Below are 21,349 nucleotides of genomic sequence, written 5' to 3'. Positions count from 1 at the left end.
CTGTAATGGCGTGTTGTCAATAGACTATAACCGACTCAGATATCTATGTAAGTAAGGTACTAACACGAGATTTAATAAACTGACACATCATGAGGATGTGTCTTATAATCAAAACAAGGAAAACCTAAAATTTGTAGTGCTGTCAAGCAAGGCTCGAAAAGCAACTTTTTGGGTGTCTCTTATAATCAACACAATTAACGACAACTGCTTAAACAGTTTAACTGATTTATAGTCAAGCAAGGCTCGAAAAGCGACTTTTTATGAAGAAAATCTGGTTCATGTTTGCTAAACTAGACAGCTCTTAAACACGTTTAATACTTTACATGCACACCAATTAAACATGTTAAAGTAATATTTCTTTAGTTTGCGCGAAATGTGTAGTCGTTGGCAAACATCATGATCAGTAAACAGCTTCTATGGAGAAAACAATTTTAAACCGTGTTAAACTAAACAGCTTTTGAACTTGTCTGATTCTCAGTAGTTTGAACGGGTAGGTCTTCAGTAGGTCTGAATAGGGACAAAGTTTTGCTCTGAGTCAGGGTGTTTCAGGCTACGCCGCGGGTTCACTGTCTCCAGCAGACGAATTTTCCCCCTGGCAGCCGAAAAATTTGATCAGAAACTTCGTTTGCATCGAACCTTTCAATTTTTCGACCTGTTCATACGGAACTGACGAGCCCGAGATTGAATTCTAACTTTTTTCAGTGGTTTTTCGATCTCTCAGTGTTCTTGCGCAGAGCGCCTCTTTAGCATAGAATTCCAAAATGGCGTTAGTACGCACCACGCCTTTACCGTACAGAATTTTAGACGGTCATGGGGTTCTAATTGTCGACCGCACTGGTTAAAAATCAGATCTCGATTTTGGCGTTCAAAGTTTTGAAGGGCTAGACGTTTAAATTTTAAAATTTTAATACACTGAGCATGGTTCTGTGTGACATCTTCAGACATCTTGTCAAATTCCAGTGGGAATGTAGTTGGTATGCAAGTATTTGCATGCATCGGCGTGTTTTTGATAGTTGCCCAATACGAAGAAGTTGCTACCTCACACTCGCTTGTATAAATTTTGTTCGTATTCTCGGCCCTATCGCTCCCGAAAAACAAAACAAAAAAACAAGATTGTACATATGCTACATTTATTTAAGCCACGCCATTTGTCAGTGACAACTGCATTTGCGGTGAAAGGGCATGTTTATGTACGATGGGTAACCGTTTGAGATTCACTTTGTGGTGTTGTGCTATTGTAGAGCCATGCTGTCCGTCATGGCTGACAAAAGATTGGCTAAGCCTAACAATATCATTATCTGAAAGGACATAATATATAATTCACGTATGAATTTGCGGAATAAAGATTTCCAACAGAAGAAAGTTCTCGCTATTGTTGTCTTTTTTCTGAAAATACCATTTCGACGTTCAAGCAGAAAGTACGGGAAAGTTTGTGATTAAAATGTTTTTTAAGTGTATTTTTCGTTTTGCTATTAAAAGTGTTTGGGAAGTGCGATCTTTAAGTTTTAACGTTTTTTTTTAAAAAATGATCGTTGTGGGTAATGTCTAGAAAATGCGATCTTCACTGTTAAACTATTGATCAAAACAAGGGGAGCAACCATCTCTTTTCTGTGTTTATTTAACTTTTCGTCATCTGAACTGTTTATATTCTGTGAGCATTTCTATCCCTCTTGAGGTTAAAAGGTTACAATAATTATTTAGAATTCAATCACACTTGCTGGGCGACTAAGTAGCACTTGGGTCAAGTTGCCGAGGCGTTTTTCCTGTACTGATTCACAGGGTGCAAACTAAACCCATGTACTCATTGTTTTAGCTTTTGGGCTTGTAAAAAAAATCTTATTATATGGCCATTTCGATGAAATCTTCTAGGTTGTACCTGACTTTCTCATTGTAATATTTGTCTATGTTAGAGCTCAGTATTCAACAAAAGGGAATTTAGTAGATTTAAAATACACTTGGATGTATTTCATCCTCGTGGGAGCATACCTTATTTGGACTTCATCCCTACTTCCATCCTGAGCACTACATGTCGAAGATTCATAAAATAACAAAACAAAAAGTGAAAAAAAAAAAGTTTTCATTCAAACTGTCTGTTTTTGAAAGAGATACATCCTTCAGAGCCAATCACATTTAGGTCTTTCATGGAAATAATGTTGGACCATCAAGAACGATCGCTCGCCAATATTAGCTAATATTTGCTGTTGATCAGCTTTGGTCTTTAAACAACGGAACACGTGGTGATCGAATTCGTCCCAGTGAGCGGACATTTCTTTCGAAGGAAACGGGAGGAAATCCAATATGAATCTGTTTGCAATCCGTGAGGAAACAAAGATATTTGGCTTGTCTTTTTGAGTTTACCACCATGGTATCTTCGCTGTCACATATTTCGTCTGGAGTTTGACCTTAAAATCTGAAATCAAGCTGTGCCGAAGCAAAAGTCTTAGTTCGTGAAGAAAATGCTTCGAGATCATGCAGACATTTTGATCATTCCGGCATGAATAAAACCTGTAGAAAATGCATTGAAAAGCGGCGTGAATCGTAGCGTTTCACACTGAGTTCTCCTCTAGAAGTCCGTATGGTCATATTTATACAAACGTGTAGGAACAAGCAGTCGTATTAGTATAAGGATAAGTTCCTGTTGGAATCATTGCCTTGTCACATACATGCGCGCAACCAACCGAATAGGGTAAGTACAGATATATAGAAATGATTTTTGTAAACGACGTTTAGCGATATCATTTTAAGCCAGATATGTAAAACTGAATGGTGATTCCGTGTGACTTGCCGGCGTCCAACTTGAGTGTTAACTCTATCCTGTCCCGATTTCCCAACGCCTCCAATCCTATTTAAGTGATTTAGTAGCTACTCCACGTTAATACGTTTTTATGCTATTCACTAATAATCACCTAATACTATTTTAATTGGCCAATTGCGATAATCTAAATCGACAGTCTGCCAACAGATCCATCGGATAAATTTTTAAAGGGCCTTGTATAAGCACTGTCTGCGTTGACCTTTCAGGTATTGTCCTAGTCAAATGATTCAAGGCAAAACCTGTTTTCGAGAGTCATATCCTGGGGGAAGGGGGGGGGGGGTACCCAGGCCAATTTAGGGCAGCCTTTAAAGCGTTTTAACACACTTTTCAGGCTCAGGAATATTAACTGACGCCATTAGGTTGAGCAGGTTGTTTTCATCACTTTTCTATGCATGGGCGTTCATAAACCATACTGTGAACCTAATTATCTCTTTTTTGTTTGCAAATAACTTGCTAGGCTATTTTCAGGGGCACCAAACCACCGTTTCCTCCTAAATACGTTGAGAACACTTTTTAGGCTATCCAGAGTACTTTTAGATATCTAGTAATGCATTCTAATAAGCGGCGCTATAAAATTTGCACCTGTTTGGTCATCCTTGGGGAACTTGAGTCTTTTCGAAATTACAAGGGCTTCAGTATTATTTTTCCGAAAATTTTAGGTGCAATATAACGTATTACGATAGTAAGAATTTTACTGATTCCTCTCTCCGTCACATTTTTGATCCGAAAATTTAACGTTTCCATTTTTGTACGAAAAATTGCCTAACCTGAAAATCGAAGGGAATTTATTAGATAAGCTTCAAAAATTGTACATGAATGTAACGGTCATCTAGAAATTTTTAGCCGTCCTCAAGTTACAGAAAATTCTAAGCAGTGTTTACTTCTCCGAACAGACATTTTACAGAGAGTAGTCGTTGGGCGCGCCCGTGTTTTCAGCCGCGGCTTAGATCCCTTGTTATCAGGCACTCTATCAAGGACCACAATATCAAAAAAGATACCCTTTTTAAGGACGGAGAACTCGAAAACCATTCCCAATCCTGCGCACATACCATTCTCGTCTCCAGAGCCTCCTGGGGCCTGAGCACGAGGACCAGGAGGCCCTCCGGACAAACGATTTGAAGTCCTGGCTATAGATTTTAGGACTTCCGGTGATTTCTGATTCACAAGTAAGTTGGAGGATTCTCTTTTAAAAGTTTTAAATCACCTAAAATTACAGTCATTGACACTTGGGCAAGAGTGAGTGACCGCTATTAGAAACGTTGTAAAAAATCAGAAATGACCGGAAGTCCTAAAATCAAGGACTCCAAACTGTTGCCTCTAGGAGGTTCTGGGGAGGAGAATGCGCACATACATGTATACGTTACATTGGCAGATCCCCCCCGGAAATTTTATAAACTCTCGCTGGGTTAACGTATTGAGAAATGCCTCCCAGTATCACAGAAGAAGTCTTCAAAACCGCATTTTAACCACAGCAGAGTCCTTTAAGAACGATAATGATAATAAACAATGAAATGTATCTGTTTTGTTCTAATCTTGACATATATTACCATAAATTACCATAACTAGAGCAAAATAACATTTAAACCAAGAGAAAATCGAACCAAAACATATCTGTTTCATAGTCTCCGTAATTTTCATAGACTTCGGGGAAAATTTATGGCAAACAAACGAGCAAGCAGGCAAACAAACAAACAGAAACAATCAAGTGTCGCAGCATGAATTAACAATGAACTCTGTCACGTGAAAGTATTGATGAAGATAAATTTCCTCCTTCGTGAAATGAGAAAGCTGTCTCCTGGACCTTTAATTCAGTGTAAACCATAATCTCTGAGCGGGTGGCTTGAGAAAAGAAAAACTGATCCAGTTACCATTTTAATTCGAACAAGCCTTCTAAACCAATGATTTGCTTAGCATTTTCCACTGAGGCAGGGGTATTCAGAACGCAGAATGGCATTGTTCTCAATTCTTGGGTTGCACGTGACGTCACCAAAAATCAAACTAAGAAACTATCGATTCTTCTGAGTTTCTACTTTCACGAGGTATTACAGTACCTAAACACCTTTACACGAACAAATTTTTGGTTCGAAAGGGTTCTTCGTTTTGCGAGAGAGGACGCTTGAATTTCCAAGCTTTTGCGTGACGCGGCATTTAGCTGGCGGCCGGGAAAGCTCTTATGTGGGTTAAAAACGTTACCGATTTTGGGAGATTTTGCAATCTAAACATTCCTTGTCTCAGAATAAATATTACTGTAATCTTTATGAGTTCCTCAAGCGAAGAATTCACGCATTAGTAGGAAAACTCGAAAACAGATGTTTCTGTTGGTATCCGGCGGCCATATTGGTGTTCCTGAACGGGACACCAACATGGCGTTTCCATACAAAGCTTTATAAATTTAGGTAAACCGTTTTTCCCAATATCTCGCATATGAAATATTTCACAGACTTGATTCTTGGCAAGGGTTTTTGTATATTTATCTTTTTTCATTTCCCAGATTCTAGTCCTTCTGTATTGAATGGTTTGCATCTTTATTTTTCATTGCGTGACAGTGCAAGCCGAGAATATGAAAATGAGGCGCGACAACAATTAAGCATTGTTTCTAACCCTATGAGAAGAATGCCATGTTGCCTTCTGCATTCTGCGTTCTACAAAATACCCCTGCCCTTTTCCACTATACTAGCTACGTAAAGTGCTTGCTACATGAAAAAAAATGCTTTTGGCTGGCGTCTCGTTTTATCAATTAATATGATGAAGGGTAATCAAATATGGTCACGCAGTTAACATATTAAGTTATAGTTTGCACTTTAGGGACGGACCATTACAAAACTTTTTTTGGGCGGGGGAGGTGGGGGGGCGAAGTACCAAAAAATACTCGAGCAGGTGAAAATTACATGAAAAAAATTCTTGCACGCCAATTAATCCTAAAAAATATTTATGCTATGGCCTAAAAACAATTCATATAAGGAATTTGATAACGAAAACAAATTCTTGCAGCTCGAAAATTGCCCTCCCCTTCCCCCATAACTTTTCTAATGGTTCGTCCCTTATGTTCCTGCTACATATTATGTGCACATACCATCACCACATGACCAGTGGAACTGTAGGACCCAAGGGGGGGTGGGTACTCCCCTATAAAAGTGACGGGGGTGCTCGTCGTACCTTTTAGGGGTTGAATTTGTGGATTGGTACCGCTTAGGGTGCTAAAACCTAAAATGTCTGCTGCCAGAGTTGTCTCGGTGCCTTTTAGGGTTATCGATCTGAGAAATGTATTAGCGCCAGCTGTATAATTTGTTGTTGTTGCCGGTTGGTACCACTTAGTGGGGGAAGGAATTTGAGACACACCCATAAAACAAGATTCTGGTACCCTTCAGGGGTGTTCTCGAAATTTTCTAACGAGCACTCCCGTCACCTTTACAAGGGATAACCCCCCCCCCCGGGTAATAGGACGAGAACATTAACGTCTTTATTTTGTTGCTGAAGCTTTTGTTTTTGTATGTTTTTTTTGAAACTAATATTTGTACCAATCTCGCCGCTCGGACCACAAATTTCTAACAATGTCAGTGCTAAATGTAGCTAAAATGTCTGGGAGGGGATTAATAATCACGTTTCCTGAAGAGATGGTTAAAAGTGCATCAGTCAATAGTTGTTGCTGAATACCTCAGGAGCTCCGGATTACATACTTTATTACTGAAACACTGTGGTCTTGTGATAATCCGTTCACTCAGCTAGAATATAAGCAGGAAAGAGCGGCCTCCGTGTAAAAAAAGGTCGATTATTGCTGCACTTAAGTCAATTTGCCTACTTCAACAGATGTTTATCAGAGTAGCCTGCATGAAAGACGCTTAAACAGCCAAATTAAGCGAGGTGAGCGAAGAGGGTGAGACAAGGGGAGGGGAAAGAACAAAGCAAGTCCAGGCACTCCCTCGCTGGATATAGTCGCTCTTGAGTATGTTTTCAGTCGGCACAATGTACTGAACGATTACTCGCTTTCCGCAAATGTAATTGGCGACGTACAAAAAATACGCATCAACTTAATTGTCTGCGTTTCAATGGATAGAATTCACGGTCACTTTCTGCCAAGGCCTCTGCTGCACTAAATAAAGGAAGGTCTTGATCCGCGTTTAAGTCAAAAACCTGGGTTTATGGGAGAATATTTACATAGCAGCTTGCACGGGATATTCCTTTACGAGCAAAATTAGCAAGGCTGCAAGTATATACGCAGAATGGAAGACATCCTCGACAGCATTGTTACCGGAGCCAAAGTAGGTGTATATCTCAGAAATAAGATTATCCAAAAGATCAATTGTGAGTGCCCTTTTGTACTAATCCTTTGGCGTTTCTGCATGTAGCTGCTCCCGAACAACTACGCGCGGCATAGATGGCTCGATGATCGACTGCTTTTCTCGCTGTGTCGGGTACCCTGCTGAACCAGTCCCTGCCATACTTATCGATATCTCCTCTGAATCAGATATATTGTAGCCGTACACTTCAATTCTTTGAAGTGGTTGTATACCTGGAAGAAATCGATGTCTCGCTTTTTCTGCTTGCCACTGAGTGGCTGTAATACTGAAAGGCAATCTGGTAACCTGGGTAATTATGGATTAGCGTTGAATACCACATATAATGTAATGTGCTGTTCGCCTTACTATTGCTGTCAGTGTCCCAGATATAATAATTAAAATCCTCAAATTGATATGCAAATAGCAGCTCACTTGAAATAGCTTCTAGTGCTATTAGCATTGATGGGAAATGCACTTCATGGCTATCAATCTGGTACTGTGCTTCGCGTAAGTTGCTAATCTTCATTATAATTCTAATACTGTAACCCTCGATATGGCATGTGATACCTTTCTGATTTATTTCTCCTTTGCCAGCTTGAAATTACAGCCAGTTTCATAGCCCATAGGGGGGTTCCGGAACCCCTGGAACCCTTCCCTGGCTACGGCACTGTAGACGGACGAGGTTTCGAATATGATGATGTCATACATCACTTAGGCATGCTCTGTAAGGGATGCTATCATATTTTTCATCTACGTGTGGACGCGTAGTTTATTTTGAAAACGGAAACAAAAAGTAATCTCCGTTATCAAAAATATCCGGATACGTTTGGACAGGGCCTCAGTGTCGATAACTGTAAACATATCCTGGACTATATAGATTTAGGAAAGACTGAAGAAAATTGTAAAGAGCTTGCAAAGCAACAACAGGCGCTCCCGACAACAGTAGAAAGGAAAAATTCGAGAAAAAACAAGTAAGCTTGAGTTGTACTTTTAATAGGAGCTTTTTTGTCTTTTGTCAAGCTTATTCAAACCAGCCATTTCACTAAAATTCTTTCAATTTCCGCCGACAATTTTAGATTCAGAGCAAAAAGTTTAGATAACATGAATTTCTGTATTATCTCATATCCTTGGCCTCATTTTGGAGTAACGTCGTTTTCGTTCATGCTATGTCATTTCACGACCATGGCGGTAAATTTTATCATTTTAGCCCTCGGAAAGATTTAAAATAGATAGCCACAGCAATAGATTGATCTCATTATGTGTATATCGATATATAATTAACACAATACCACATGGAAAGTGCTTTGTATGGTATTTACGTTCTCATTGTTTTGTGTCTTTCGTGTTGCGCTCACTCCTTCGATTTGTGATATGTCAACAACTCGTGCGTAAATATCGTAAGCGTGCTCTTTCCAAAGATGACTGAGATGATTTCCCGACACGCACGATCCCGAAAACCATAACCTTTCTGTGCAAGATCCTGATTTGTTCAATACTAATATTACATTTTTGTTATAATTGATTAAGGGACAGGAGAGTATGTTTTCTTTGATTCTTCCTTGCAACTACGAGCAAAAAATATCCTTCTCACCGAAGCACCAACCGAGCCTGACAAATTGACACCTCGAAAACTTTAGTTAGTGATACAAATTCAATATAACCAATCCTGATCACTGTAGTGTATACACCCTTGTGTGATTGCTGAGTTGTGACTCATAAAAGGGTCTCTTTGCAGTGAATGTGAACAACAGCATGTTAAGTAGCTTAGTCATTGCAAACGATAAACCAGTCGGTATAAAGTTATACAGCCGCTGCAAAAACATAAAACTTAACAAAGAAAAGTAACATAATAGTAACAAAACTGAATTAAGAAATAAAACGATTAAGTTTAATCATGCGATGTACATATAAATCAAAGAAAGATAGATATATTTCTTCAATTCAAGGTTAACAAAATGATGACACGATTTCTATTTATTCAAGTCTTGTATGGTTTCTTCTGTCTCTCTTTTACGGGAGGTATTCTAAATATTTTTTTATTTGGAACTCAAAACTGAAATTTCTTCTAAAGTATTTCCCTTACAGTAGAATATATAGGACAGTTTAAAAAGACGGACATTTTGCCTCCAATTTCCGGCATTTGATCTGCAAAGGACAGAGCTTATTTCTTCCTCCGTGTTGGGTCATAATATAATAATTGATGATTGCTTATTAGTAGTTAACAAGGTTTTCATGTGAGTAATATTCCTCTAAGAGTCATATGTAGTAAAGACACTATAGTTGGAAATGCTCTAGCAAACGAATCCTAGCATTTGTCGTGTTCTATCTCGGTTTCACTTTATCAGTGTGATTTCACTTTCTGAATATAGAAAAGTTGCTTACCGTCATGTCAGTATAGCTGCTTAGACCTTCAAGCCTTCTAATTTTGATCAAAGTCGACGCTTTTGAAAATATTTCTATTGAAGATCAGCCGCAATGGCAATAGTAATGTGAAATGTTATTCGTTCAGTTGTTTAGAATGAAATGGTAGCCTGATAGTTTAAATCGGTTTGCTCATAGTTTGTCTCTCGATAGAGAGATTAATTGCGACGCTTCTTCCGCTTCAGCTTTGTTAAACGCGTCAGAAGATGGTATCGATTAGCTCTGTGTAGCAGCACCGTGACTTTTAATATTTTTTTAATTTCATCCTCACTGGTGGCTAGTGCAATGTTATATGCTAAAAGTTTCTGCTGTGTTACCCGTTGGCTGTTGTACTCAGTTTGATTACTTTATTCTATTCACATCGATCACTTCACTGAATACTTGCACATTTACACACTTTACATCACTCTCTGAATGGATGAATGAGGTCATATAAAGTAGTGTGGGTATTCTTTTTTGACAGTCTGATTAGGGTATAGTCAGTCTTACGTGAATAGCTTCGTTTACTTTCAATAGAGTACGAATGTGGTACATTATAATCAAATTTTGAGATACAGAGCTCATTGATGGTTAGCAGTTTTGGTTGGCAATTTCTTTTCGAAGATCTACGTGTCAACCTCTACTTTTTTAATCAGTTGCAAATTCTTTGTTTCAAGCCGTTTTAAGTTCCCGATAAGACCCCTTGAAATTCTGGTTAGTTTCAGGTTAATTTGGTGTCTAGTGATATAAAGTAATTAAGACCCAGTAGGTGAACCGACTTCAGTGTAAGCGGAACGACCAACATTCTTTTCTTCAGTCTTCTACTCTAGCAAACGTTTGCAATTTACTGACTTCTCTGATGAGGCTCTATATTGTTGCATGGACAGTATCATGACTACATGCAGGACTTCTGAAGCCGAGCTTTCAACGCCCTTGAACTCAAAGCACATCACCTCCGTTCAGAAACAAATGGAGTCAGCTGAGTATCATAAGTTGAGTCTTCATCGTTTGTCTAGATGAACAGCGTAAGGAAACGGTATTCTTGAGTCTCGAGAAGTACAAATTCAAAACAGATTGCTTTCACGACGGAATGCTATTCAAGACACAAGAAAAACTCTACTGAAGATAAAATCCTTTAGGACCTAAAAACATACGACGGGGTGCTATTGTTCCTATTGCTAACGTAACATTACACAAGTATTCTGAAAAATTCACTTGCCCATGACAAAGGTATCGGCTAAGAAGAGTCATACAGAAGATTTCCACTGTTCTGCTAGAGCATGATAATGTTCACATCTCCAAAGAAATAAAGAAAGATCGTTCCAGTGAATTTACACCCATCTAGCTCATATATATTCAACGGTTTTAAGAACCGATACATGTCGTCTTGTCTTTAATACCTAAAGATGTCTATAACAACTGGTGATGTTATTTTAAATGTTCAGTTCATAAGATATTTACTGCAGATATACCTTGAAAGAAAAAACATAAACTGCTTTATTACAAAGCGCACAGGAAAACATAAATTACTTTCATGACTATTCAAAACCACTAAGATGATTTGTCTGACAGAAGAAAATATTTCTCAAGATTATTCTTGAACCAATTATCTTCTCGGGGAAAATTCCAGAAAAAGATTAGTATTAGTATAAAACTTATCCCTTGTAGAAACATGACTGTAAAGTCTACAAATGTGGTTGTGTACAGACTTGCAATTGAAGTTGACAGAGGCGTTGTTATTCAACGGGAGGACGGTATGTTATGATCTAGATTTTAATGCTTGCTCTAGACAATTATTCATTAGTAATTTGTCTGTTAAAATTGTCCGACACTCGTCCATTGCCACACGTACTTCCAAAACAAAGAAATTAGGCGTTCTCTTGAAGATTCCCTTCTAAATTGGAGTTTTTTCTTTTTCACTCTGCAATTTGAAGAAAAAATTCTCTTTTGCCTTCAAAGCAAGTACACGGAAATCCCTTCAGCATATATTTACTTCAGTATTACCAAATTTTGAACAAAGTCACAGTCACCGTTACTGAGAAGACTGCCTTTGTGGCATGAATTCTGCGGCAGAGAAAGAAGTGGAAGAGAGGTGGAGCAAGCAAGCCAATGATCAGGAACGACTTGAACTAACTCGCGTATTCTGCAAGTGTATACTTTCAAAATTAATATAGTATTCCTGAATTCGGAGACTTAGAGCAAGTGTTTTCTATGGAATAATTAGGCTCGTAGCTGGGTTCCATTCCCGGGGGGGGGGGGGGGGGGGACTTCAAGTCAAAGGGATGGGGATGTTTGTCGGACAATTAGAAATAAACCGCAAAGGAGACCAATCTAGGCTTGGCTTCTCAGAGGCCTTATTTAACCCCTTTAAGAAGACTATGCATAGACATACTGATGCAGCCGTCAAATGCAAGAGCTAGTAAATTTAATTGCGCTACCGACTTTGACGGACTGCTGTCTTCAAAACACTATGGCAACGTTTGATTCTTAAATTTTATAGATGTTTCTTTGCACGGAAACCTAGGTAATCCCTGCAAGTATGGATAAAATTTTGCTTTTCGTCCTCAAAACCATAAGGGAGACCAAAATCTGCAGTTAACCGGCCCCATAAACGAGCTACTAGTTCCCGTTTCCCTTTTATGGGAGTCCCCCGGAGTTCCATGACTAGGTTTTTTTTCTAGCTGATTTATATTGCAAGATCTCTGCATGGGGCTTATGGCAAGACACAATAAGCGCAGTGTTTGGTTACTTCACAAGTTGTTTACTCTATCTCCTACTTTGCTTGGTCATACTTGCTATCTTGCTGCGCTAACCTTTAAACACGTTTTATCTCTAATTCCTCATTTCGAGATGTTATTCTTGTCAAATTCGACCTACTCGTTACATTTTAGAACGTTACTTTCTCTCACAGACCACACCACACGCAAACATTCCCGCCATTGCAGACCGCGTGCAGCCCCTTTTCCCGCCATGTTGCAGGTGTAAAGTGAATGTCAAAGGAAGACGAAAAAACTGCGCAGTTAGTTTGAGCGCATAAATTTCCTTATTTAATAGATATGGAGCATTTATTTATAACCAGTTCGAGACACCAGGATAAATAATACAATGTTTCTAGAAAATGTGAAATGACTAGAAAGCGAAGTAAGGACTTCTTTACCTAATCTGACAAACTTAAAAAGGTCAATAACGCACGCATGAATGACCTCATTGAAAAGATAAATCCCCATAAAAAGTCAATATATTTAAGTTATTTCCCACAACTGCACGTAAAAAAGTTTTTAAAGCATTGGTTATACAATATTTTTTTTCTAGCCTCCAACCCAAAGCAATTGGAAATTAAGAATATTCTGGCTAAATTTTTGGCCTTATTAATGCATCATCCCCCTAGTTTTTTCAAATTTCCTAATTGTTTTCTTTTCTTGGAAGCCTATGTTTAAAAGAATTTAATGGCGTGTCAGATTTTCATACTTTTCGACGCATTTTTGCTCACCAAAAATTTAGAAAAAATTCGCGTACTGTTTACTAAGAGTACAAGCGATCAAGATCTAGTTTTCGTAATACTTTCAATCCCCTGCCAAACAAACAAATGCTAATTAATCGCGGATCAGTAATACCTTTGATGTCCCCCAAACCATTAAAAGAACGTTTTGCAGCTATTTAAGGTTGAAAGTTGGTCTTGCAAATTTTGGTGACTTTATGCAAAGATAAACAAATCCTTATTAGGTGGTGTTTCTTTTGTTTGTTTTGCATACTCAAAATTGGGCTCATAAGTTGCTTTACTATTTTTTTCTCGTCTTAATTCTTTACGTACACCCAAAGAATAATTTCGTTGGCATTGAAGTATCACTGTCACAACTCCCTCTTTAAGACCTTATATCAACATTTCTCCAAACTGTTAACGTTACATTTCCTGTGCCACAAGGGAGAACTCGGATCAGTCTTTTGAATGTTATTCCCTGGTCACTCTCATTTCTCCTGTCTTGATCATGGCATGTTAGCTTATTCTTTATCAGAGGTTTAATGTATGGTTAAGCTGTGCTGAAAGGAGGAGTGTAGATTCTACGGTCATGATCACACCGTTATGATTTAAGTTAATTAGATTTTCTTTAAAACAAATAACGCCTCGACCTCTCGTAGCACTAAAAAATTTAAGGATTCTAGTCTTGTGAAGAAGGAATATGCCTTTTTAGCTTTTAAATAAGCCTCATGAGGATTTGCTAGGATTTTCCGAAACGAGGAAAGACTAGTAAAGGCGGGATTAAATTCTTTCATCTCGTCCTGCCCTGAGTGTTGTCCTTAAAAGACCTGAATATGACGCGAATGACATGAAAATCAGTAAATTATATCAAAGGCCTTTCCCAAAGGACTGAAAATTTCTCGTAGTGCACTCACCTGTAAAAAAAAAACAGGTCATTCACTCATGTTTCTCCCCAGCTATCGCTGATGACTACCAGAGTCAACCTTTGGTTCGTAAACAGGGTTTCTACGCATTGCTCCTTGCATAGTGGTATCAGCAACTGAGCTGGAAAATGATTGATAAAGCTGCTGCTTTTCGCCGTAGACTGTTATAGAACATTCTTTATTTTGGAATACATATTCATTGTATTTGGTTTATTTTACATAATGCGATGGTGTCCACTAATTGTGAATGTTGTAATCCCCTCTTTAGTGTGACCATTACATAGCTGCCACGCCCTTTATGAAAGCCTCGTAAAAAATCGAGCTGAACTTAACCGTTCCATCTTCTCCGAGTCTTGTGCGCTCTTGATGAAACTCCTCCTGTCATGATAATGAATTAAATTCATCATGCGAAAAATGCGCTTTTTAGGAACACTAAAAGATCTGCTGAGTCAAAATATCTGCCATTATTAGCAATCGTGCAACGGGACTAAAATTTTTGTAAATTAAATTGCAGGCGGTCTGTAAGTCTCAGTTGCATTGGTTTTAACATTAAGGTGGGGATAAATAAAGGAATTCAGAATTCTGCCTATAACTGGGTCTCTGAGATTTGACGAAATTTCTGGGTAATAGCCAAATACAATAATGTCAACGTTAACGTTGTTTTACTGTGTGCTCTGATCACCCTATTTGACAAGAACTTTTTCTACTACGTTCTAAACTAGCAGTAATCAGGTATAAGTGAGTGCGTTTGAAATTGCAATTTGTAAATGACTGATGAATGTCACCAAAGTGTGGAAGTTTGTACAATTTAGTGAACTTTTATATGTAGGGAGCGGGTTTGAAAAAGCAGCGTTCTTTATCAGCAGTTTCTTCAAAGCTTTCGTTGCTTTTTTAATAATCATTAACCCGAGTGAAATTAGAATATTCAACGATGTAGTAAAATACAGTAGCTCTTGGAGAACAAGAAAAATGCAATATTATTTTCATTGCCCGAAAGAACAGAAGACAGCACACAGCATTTCGTAATTTTAAATAGCTCTTAAGGGCGCACAAGACTTCTGATTGTCGAGCTTTGCCCGCAAGTGGTTTACAATATGTAACTCGCACTTTAGTGAATTCGCAGACAGTCTGCTGATTACTTGCCTTAGTTTTGCAAATCAACAGTAGGCCAGCAGATTTTCGTTGTCGTCCCAAAATTGTAAATCAGCCCACAATTTGCCCCGTAGAGTTTCTAAACCGGCTGATGAGGTGATATTCGGTAAAGAAATATCAAAACATTCTATTTTGTCGAAATGCCACGCGACCTAACGGGACAACGGGCTCTAGGAAGCGAGTGTTGTATGACGTATTTCCGTATCCAGTATTTGACTAGCCTCCCATGCAGGCGCTTTTAGATCTTCTTAGGGGAGTTCGTACGTCGTCCCTACCGACAAACGCCTATTCAACCGAGAACAACATTCCAAACTTAGCCCAGCCAATCACATTGTACCTTTCAAACTCTTGACGGTTTACCTTGACCCCAGGGTAAACCAAAAATTACTCGATCCGCATGAAACACTAGGAAGGCTTTTAGACTCAGAGCGGCAAAAGTAAGATTTAGTCAGATTTTAGAATACCATGTGCACTGCATAACCAGTTAGCGAAGGAAAGAAAAGAAGGAAAAAAGTAACTCTAGGGTCACGTTTTTACACTATCACGAGCTTATGAGTCATGTTTCCTAGCCTGTCTACACTTTATTTCAAAACTGTTGCCGATGATTGGTCACTTACCACGCGAATAAAACAATGGGAAAGGAATGTTGCTCTCGGTTGAACAGGCGTTTTTAAGGAGGGACGAAATACGAGCTCCCCTAAAAACGCCTGCGTGTGAGGCTAGTATTTGAACCAAACACCAATCTTTCCGCTAATTGCTGGTGCGTTCTCCTAGCGTCGAACGCAATAAAGAGAACCACGTGAAAGTACCGTTGTAAATAGAATTCATTTGACTGGTAACATCGTAGGATTTCAAAGGACTAAAAGGAGTACCGTCTGAAATTACTGCTGCCGTTGAAAAGGATTGCTGGTTTTCAGTGTCACGCCATTCAAAATAGATCAAAATAAAAATCAAAACTGCCAATAGATAAAGTCCGAAATCTGGGAAATGAAAGGAGGTAAATATACAAAGACCCTCGCCAAGATTTAAGTCAGAGAAATATTTCGTATACGAGATATCCGAAGAAATGTTTTTACAAAATTAAAAGAGATTTGTATGGAGACACCATGCTGGTGCCCATCCGAATGAGCATCAACATGGCGGACGGAAACCAACAGAAACATGTGCTACCGAGTTTTGCTACAAAAGCGTGAATTGATTCAATCCTCTGGTGTAACTGACGTTAATTAGTTAATTAATTTAGCACTTTTATAGCGCTCACATCCACTAGTTGTTCGTGGCGCTTTACAACCCCAAAATAATAATTTTATAGTAACAAATGCATAAAATAATATATAGATTTGGCCAAGGCTAAAACCGAAGACCTCGATAATATTTAAAGTTTGTTCAAACAAAATATAAAATCGTGTAATGCTAAGCGGCGAAAGCAACGAGAACGGTGAAAAAACAACAATAGGTCTAGTTAGCAAAAAACCAACTTTGCACGTGCAGCACACTTTTTTTGTACATTTCTTTGCCGTTGTTTCGCACGACTACAACGTGAAACTTCCAGAAACTTCTTAGTTGCACATTTTTTTGGCGAAAATGTCGTACGTGTTCTCGTTCACTTTTAAACATTAAACTCTGATAATAAATTAATAAATATACGTTATTGTGACGTCATAAAGACACATTTTGTTACGAAAAATGCGTCACAACCTAAATATAAAAAAAAACTACAATTTTGATTTTATGCAATGTTGCCCTTGCTCCTGTGCCAATACATTCATTGTTCTCGAGTTTAAAATACCCCTTATTTTGACCATACATATGGTCATTTGGCGGGAAATTTAAATTTCTTTAATTAACTGTAACTTAACGCCTTTTTATCGGATTTAGATGGGATTTTCACTAGAAATCATAGAATTCTATACAGAAAACTAACTTAAAATTTTTACCATTTCTTTCCTGAATTTTTTTCTGATGCCAAATTGGACATTATTCAGGACGTCACAATAGCAGTCACACGGGATGAAATAAAAACCAATTAACAGGTAACTCATCAACCTACTTCCCTGCCAAGTTTCGTCACATTCGATGCATTCTACTTCTGTCTATTTCTTAAAACTCTCGGTTTTGAGAGGTATGGGAGGAAAAGCCCTAGCAACCGATCACCGTGAAACTGCAAAAACCAGGTCCCATGTTCTAAAAACCACTCTTTCTAAACATTACAATAGCTTACAACCTGCTTATATCTGAAAATATTTCGAAATTTTATAAATGAAAGGCCAAGACAACCTTCAAAACACCTCAGTTAATATTCTTGAAATCATACAGAGGTTAAAATTTACATCGACTTTTGGACTAAATTTCCACTTTTAAATGACCGTCAACCGTCAAAAGTTCTAAAATCAGAAACCGTCAGCCGTCAAAAGTGGAAAAAGTTAACCGTCAACCGTCAAAGCTACCACCCCAACGACACCCTCCTGAGTGTGTAGTTCCTTTCAAGTCTGTTGACAAAATCCTACGGTGTTTCATTCAACCGAAACTCTTCGGTATACCTTTAACGTGGTATTATTTGTTTTTCAGTACTTAGATGGTGAAAGTTTGGAAATTTTCTTCTGTCATCTTTTGTTCGGGGCCTCTTTTCTGGCCTTTGGGTGTGCCCTGTAAGAATTGAAGTTGAGACATTTATTTCAAGACCTGTCTATACGTTGGGTTGATCCGGTCTTTAATAGCTTATCTTTTAAGGTTGTCTGGAGACCTTTCGGTAATCAAAGCGTTAACCTTTCACCCTTAAGAATGCCTCAAGTTAAAATACTAGAAAAATCCAAAATTTCAGTTGGGAAAAAAGATCTGATCTATTGAAGAACACAACAAAAAAAGTACCGCTAAAGAGTCTTCGGCCACAGACTCAACATTAAAATAATATTTCTTGTCGTGAAAGTTGATTTTAGTAGTAAATTAGCTGAAATCGTTCAAGTTTATACTCCCTATGAATTAGACTCTCATAATAGTTCCGAAGAAATCTCCGTTGCAAACGTTCCCTCCTTTGCTTCCAAGAACTTTTCCCTTCAGTGCTAATGGTAGCAACAAAATGCAATTGCCCCGCAAGTTTTAAGTTAAAGACTCTCACTTCTTGTTTAATTTCATCACATTGGACAAGAATGAACAATTACTTGGGTAATGTGGGATAAAGATTTGAGCTACGATAATCATGATCGATCGATTAGTAAATGTGATCAGCTCTTGCCTGAGGCTGATAACAATTTTCAGATCATGATAATTCTGGAAATTACACAGTGAACCGATCTCATAATTGGTTTATCCTTAATGCTGTGAAATAATTTGCATTTTTCTCTCGTAAAACACAATTTTAATATTTTCAGGTTATACTTCGTTGAACTACAGAACCAAGGCTTACAGTTGCGACCGAAAGTTATGAAAGTATCATTTATAGGAAATACTAATAACTTCTTTAGACTTAGCCCACGTTTGAGTTTAGAATACCTCCAGACTTTGCCCTTTGCAGAAAAAATGGTAGAGACACCTTAGCTGCGAAAAATGAAAGCCAGAATAGAGCAATAAATAATGAAGAAGAAGAAAAAAAGAAAACTGGACGAGCTGACCAGCTTGTGTCAGTGAGTGGTACCGTTCAGTATGAGAAATTCGGCTCTGTTTCAAATGACCGACTGATCTGACACGATCATCTACTGCCTGTGCGTTTGATACTTTTATGCGTTGAGTCAAGAGAGGATAATCTCTTGCCGGTTGTGTGAATCTAAGCACTTCAATATAGGTTTTCTATAGCAAGGAGTTGTGAGTTCATCTTTATTGTATCTTTTTAGAACCGCCGCGGGAAGACTGACATACACTCTTTATTGAAATCGTTTTGAAGTGAAAATAATTTCCTACAAAATCCTTATGTAGACAGGTAGATACATGCAGACAAATGATAAATATAACTATATCATCATCCTGTACTGTTTCGTTTACACTTGTTCGACATTCCGGTTCAAAGGTGGGATAGCGGTAAAGAGTAAAGCAGGTACCGATCTTTAGGTCATCTGCTAATACGACGCATACATCCTTACAACCAAACCTCTATGTCTTGTCTCCCCATGTCCATGGTTACGCTCAGTTCAGTCTACAAGATGTTAGTAAATTCGTTATACCTAAAATTATTCATTTTCAATAGGGTCGGCCAGTTAAAACATATCAATGATATATTGCTTTTAATCAATGCAGACACAAAAAGCAGTCCAGTAAATCTGAAAGTCAGTGGTGAAATACGTGGTTACAGCCGGTTACACGAGATACGCGCCATCCCTCGCGTGTCTTTGATTCTCCACGTTGAGCACGTTGCACAGGGAAAATAAAACGTAACAATTCAACAAAAAAACTTGTGAGGATCTAATCTTAAAACACTTTGAATTCATGACTGAGTTGGGAATTAATCGCATGGTAATAGTTAGAAGTTAATCCTTTCCGGTCTTTTCAAATATTCTGCTATATATTGGCAGCCTAATTCCGCAACTAATAGTTTTAATTTTTAAATAAGGAGACTTCTGTTCAAATGACGTCTCATCGTTACGTTCGTCAGCCACAATCATTATCCTTGCGACAAAAAAAGCTACTTGCCGGAAAAGCTTTGTTTACAAACTAAAGAAGAAAGGATATTTTTAACTGATCAGCAAACTCGAGCTTTCAGACGTCGAAGTGACAAGGTTCGCTCGCGGGCACAAATTACGTTGTGAGGAGCGTAACATTTGTGACCTAAAAGCCAAAAGCTGATAAACTTGTTCAGGGATTTCACGAAAAGGAACATCAACTTACGTTAAATTTTGTAAACAATGCGAGTTCTCCTCTCGATAATGGTGAGTTTTGCGTAATTAGCTAACGCATTGAATTGTTTGCTTTGGTTGTAAACAGTGTAAAGTAATGATTTTCTTTGACCAGTGAGTCACATACAATTAATTACAACTACTACTATCAAATGGAAACAAAGTAACAAGGTGTTTAGCCGCGAGACGTGATGTCTGTGATGGAAGCCTGGCGCGCTAATTGCCGCTTTGGTTTAGAGTATCGCTACTCGTGTAAATGGCATGGAGTGGGCTTGAAATATGGAGAAACTGTGTTCGAACAATGGTTGAAACTTGAGTTAATTAACTGTAACAGGGTGAAAACTGCCCTCGTTTATCTCTAACGAAACAAACGCACCACATTTATTTGTGGAATTTTGGCGAGGGGCAGACTTGATTATTGACGGCATGCCGTTTTCCTGTCAGTATTAAATCCCTTTAATTGATGATTAATTGTGCTTTTTTTCTTCTTATCTCGTGCAGATCGCTTCAGAAGTTTATCTCGTAGCTTCACGATGATTCATTCCGATCAGATGAACGCAGCCCGTACGTGCTGAGATTTTAGAATTCCTCCGAATGAATGAAAACTAATATAATGAAGTTAGTTATCGCGGCGCCAAGACTTCGGATATTTCCACAGATGTAAGCGAAACTGATTTATTGTCGCTTCCGATCGGCGAGCTGTTCTTTGGGTGTTCTTAATTGCTGCGTTTACGAGAGAAAATGGCTTGTTCCTGGCCTCGATTTAACACCGTTTTGTTACTGTCTTTACTGACAATTCCGAAGCTATCAAAGCCCTGTATTCGAATTCTACCCGAAGAGGGTGGTTGGAAGCAAATGAGCGTAGGAGAGCGTGCTAAACTTGTGAAAGTCGTTTTCATCGGAAAAGTGATCAATCTTTACACGGTAGATAAACTCTCGGGAACTTATGCCGCGGATTTTGAAATATGGAGGATTTTAAAAGGGAGAAAGATCGTGGACGAAGTCTTCGAAATGCATCGCTCTTCACTTGTCAAAGTGTATGGGTTTGGAGAGAAGAGACTGTGTTATTCGCCTGTCAAGCCGGGAGATGTTCATATGGTGTTCATGGTCTACGAACCGGCTTCTCGTTCCTTGGTGGCGCGGTACGACGATATATTCGGGGCGACAGCCGCTCCAACAGCCGCCAACGAGAACGAAGTGCTGCAGGCATTAGGTATGTTAACGCACATTTCATTTATCCCCCTTTTCATATGACCCAGCTCATTAGTTATCCCATGAAAGAGTGCTTATCTTCGGGTAGCGCTCCGGCGGTCGTTGCTACAAAAATAACTTCACACTTTCAGACGTCATTTCTCAGAACGTCAAGCAATCCAATTTAATGCCTTGCTAAGCGCGTGGAATAACATTCATCTTGTAAAGTTGCCGTAAGCGAGGTTTGAACTACATGGGGATTTTCTCCTTTTGAATCATGTGGAATCTGC

General features: G+C 38.6%; 1 protein-coding gene across 4 annotated transcripts in view; it reads left to right on the top strand.

Moving 5' to 3' along the window:
• The first annotated feature begins 8,041 nt into the window (after nt 1–8,041).
• LOC140931165 (uncharacterized) overlaps nt 8,042–21,349 on the top strand; it is a 39,002-nt gene continuing 25,694 nt past the window's right edge. For 2 of the 4 annotated variants that reach the window (XM_073380917.1, XM_073380920.1), the window contains exons 1-2: nt 19,784–19,901; nt 20,370–21,081. In XM_073380917.1, coding sequence (XP_073237018.1) covers nt 20,610–21,081 — 472 coding nt within the window. In that variant the 5' untranslated portion in view covers nt 19,784–19,901; nt 20,370–20,609. Of the gene's footprint in view, nt 8,064–11,157; nt 11,247–19,783; nt 19,902–20,369; nt 21,082–21,349 lie in introns of those variants that run through there. The other 2 variants (XM_073380919.1, XM_073380918.1) reach the window with 2 other exon arrangements.

The sequence above is a fragment of the Porites lutea genome, chromosome 3, assembly GCF_958299795.1.
Source record: "Porites lutea chromosome 3, jaPorLute2.1, whole genome shotgun sequence".
NCBI lineage: Eukaryota > Metazoa > Cnidaria > Anthozoa > Scleractinia > Poritidae > Porites > Porites lutea.
Note: the sequence above shows the minus strand (reverse complement) of the source record. Positions and strands in the feature narration are given on the sequence as shown.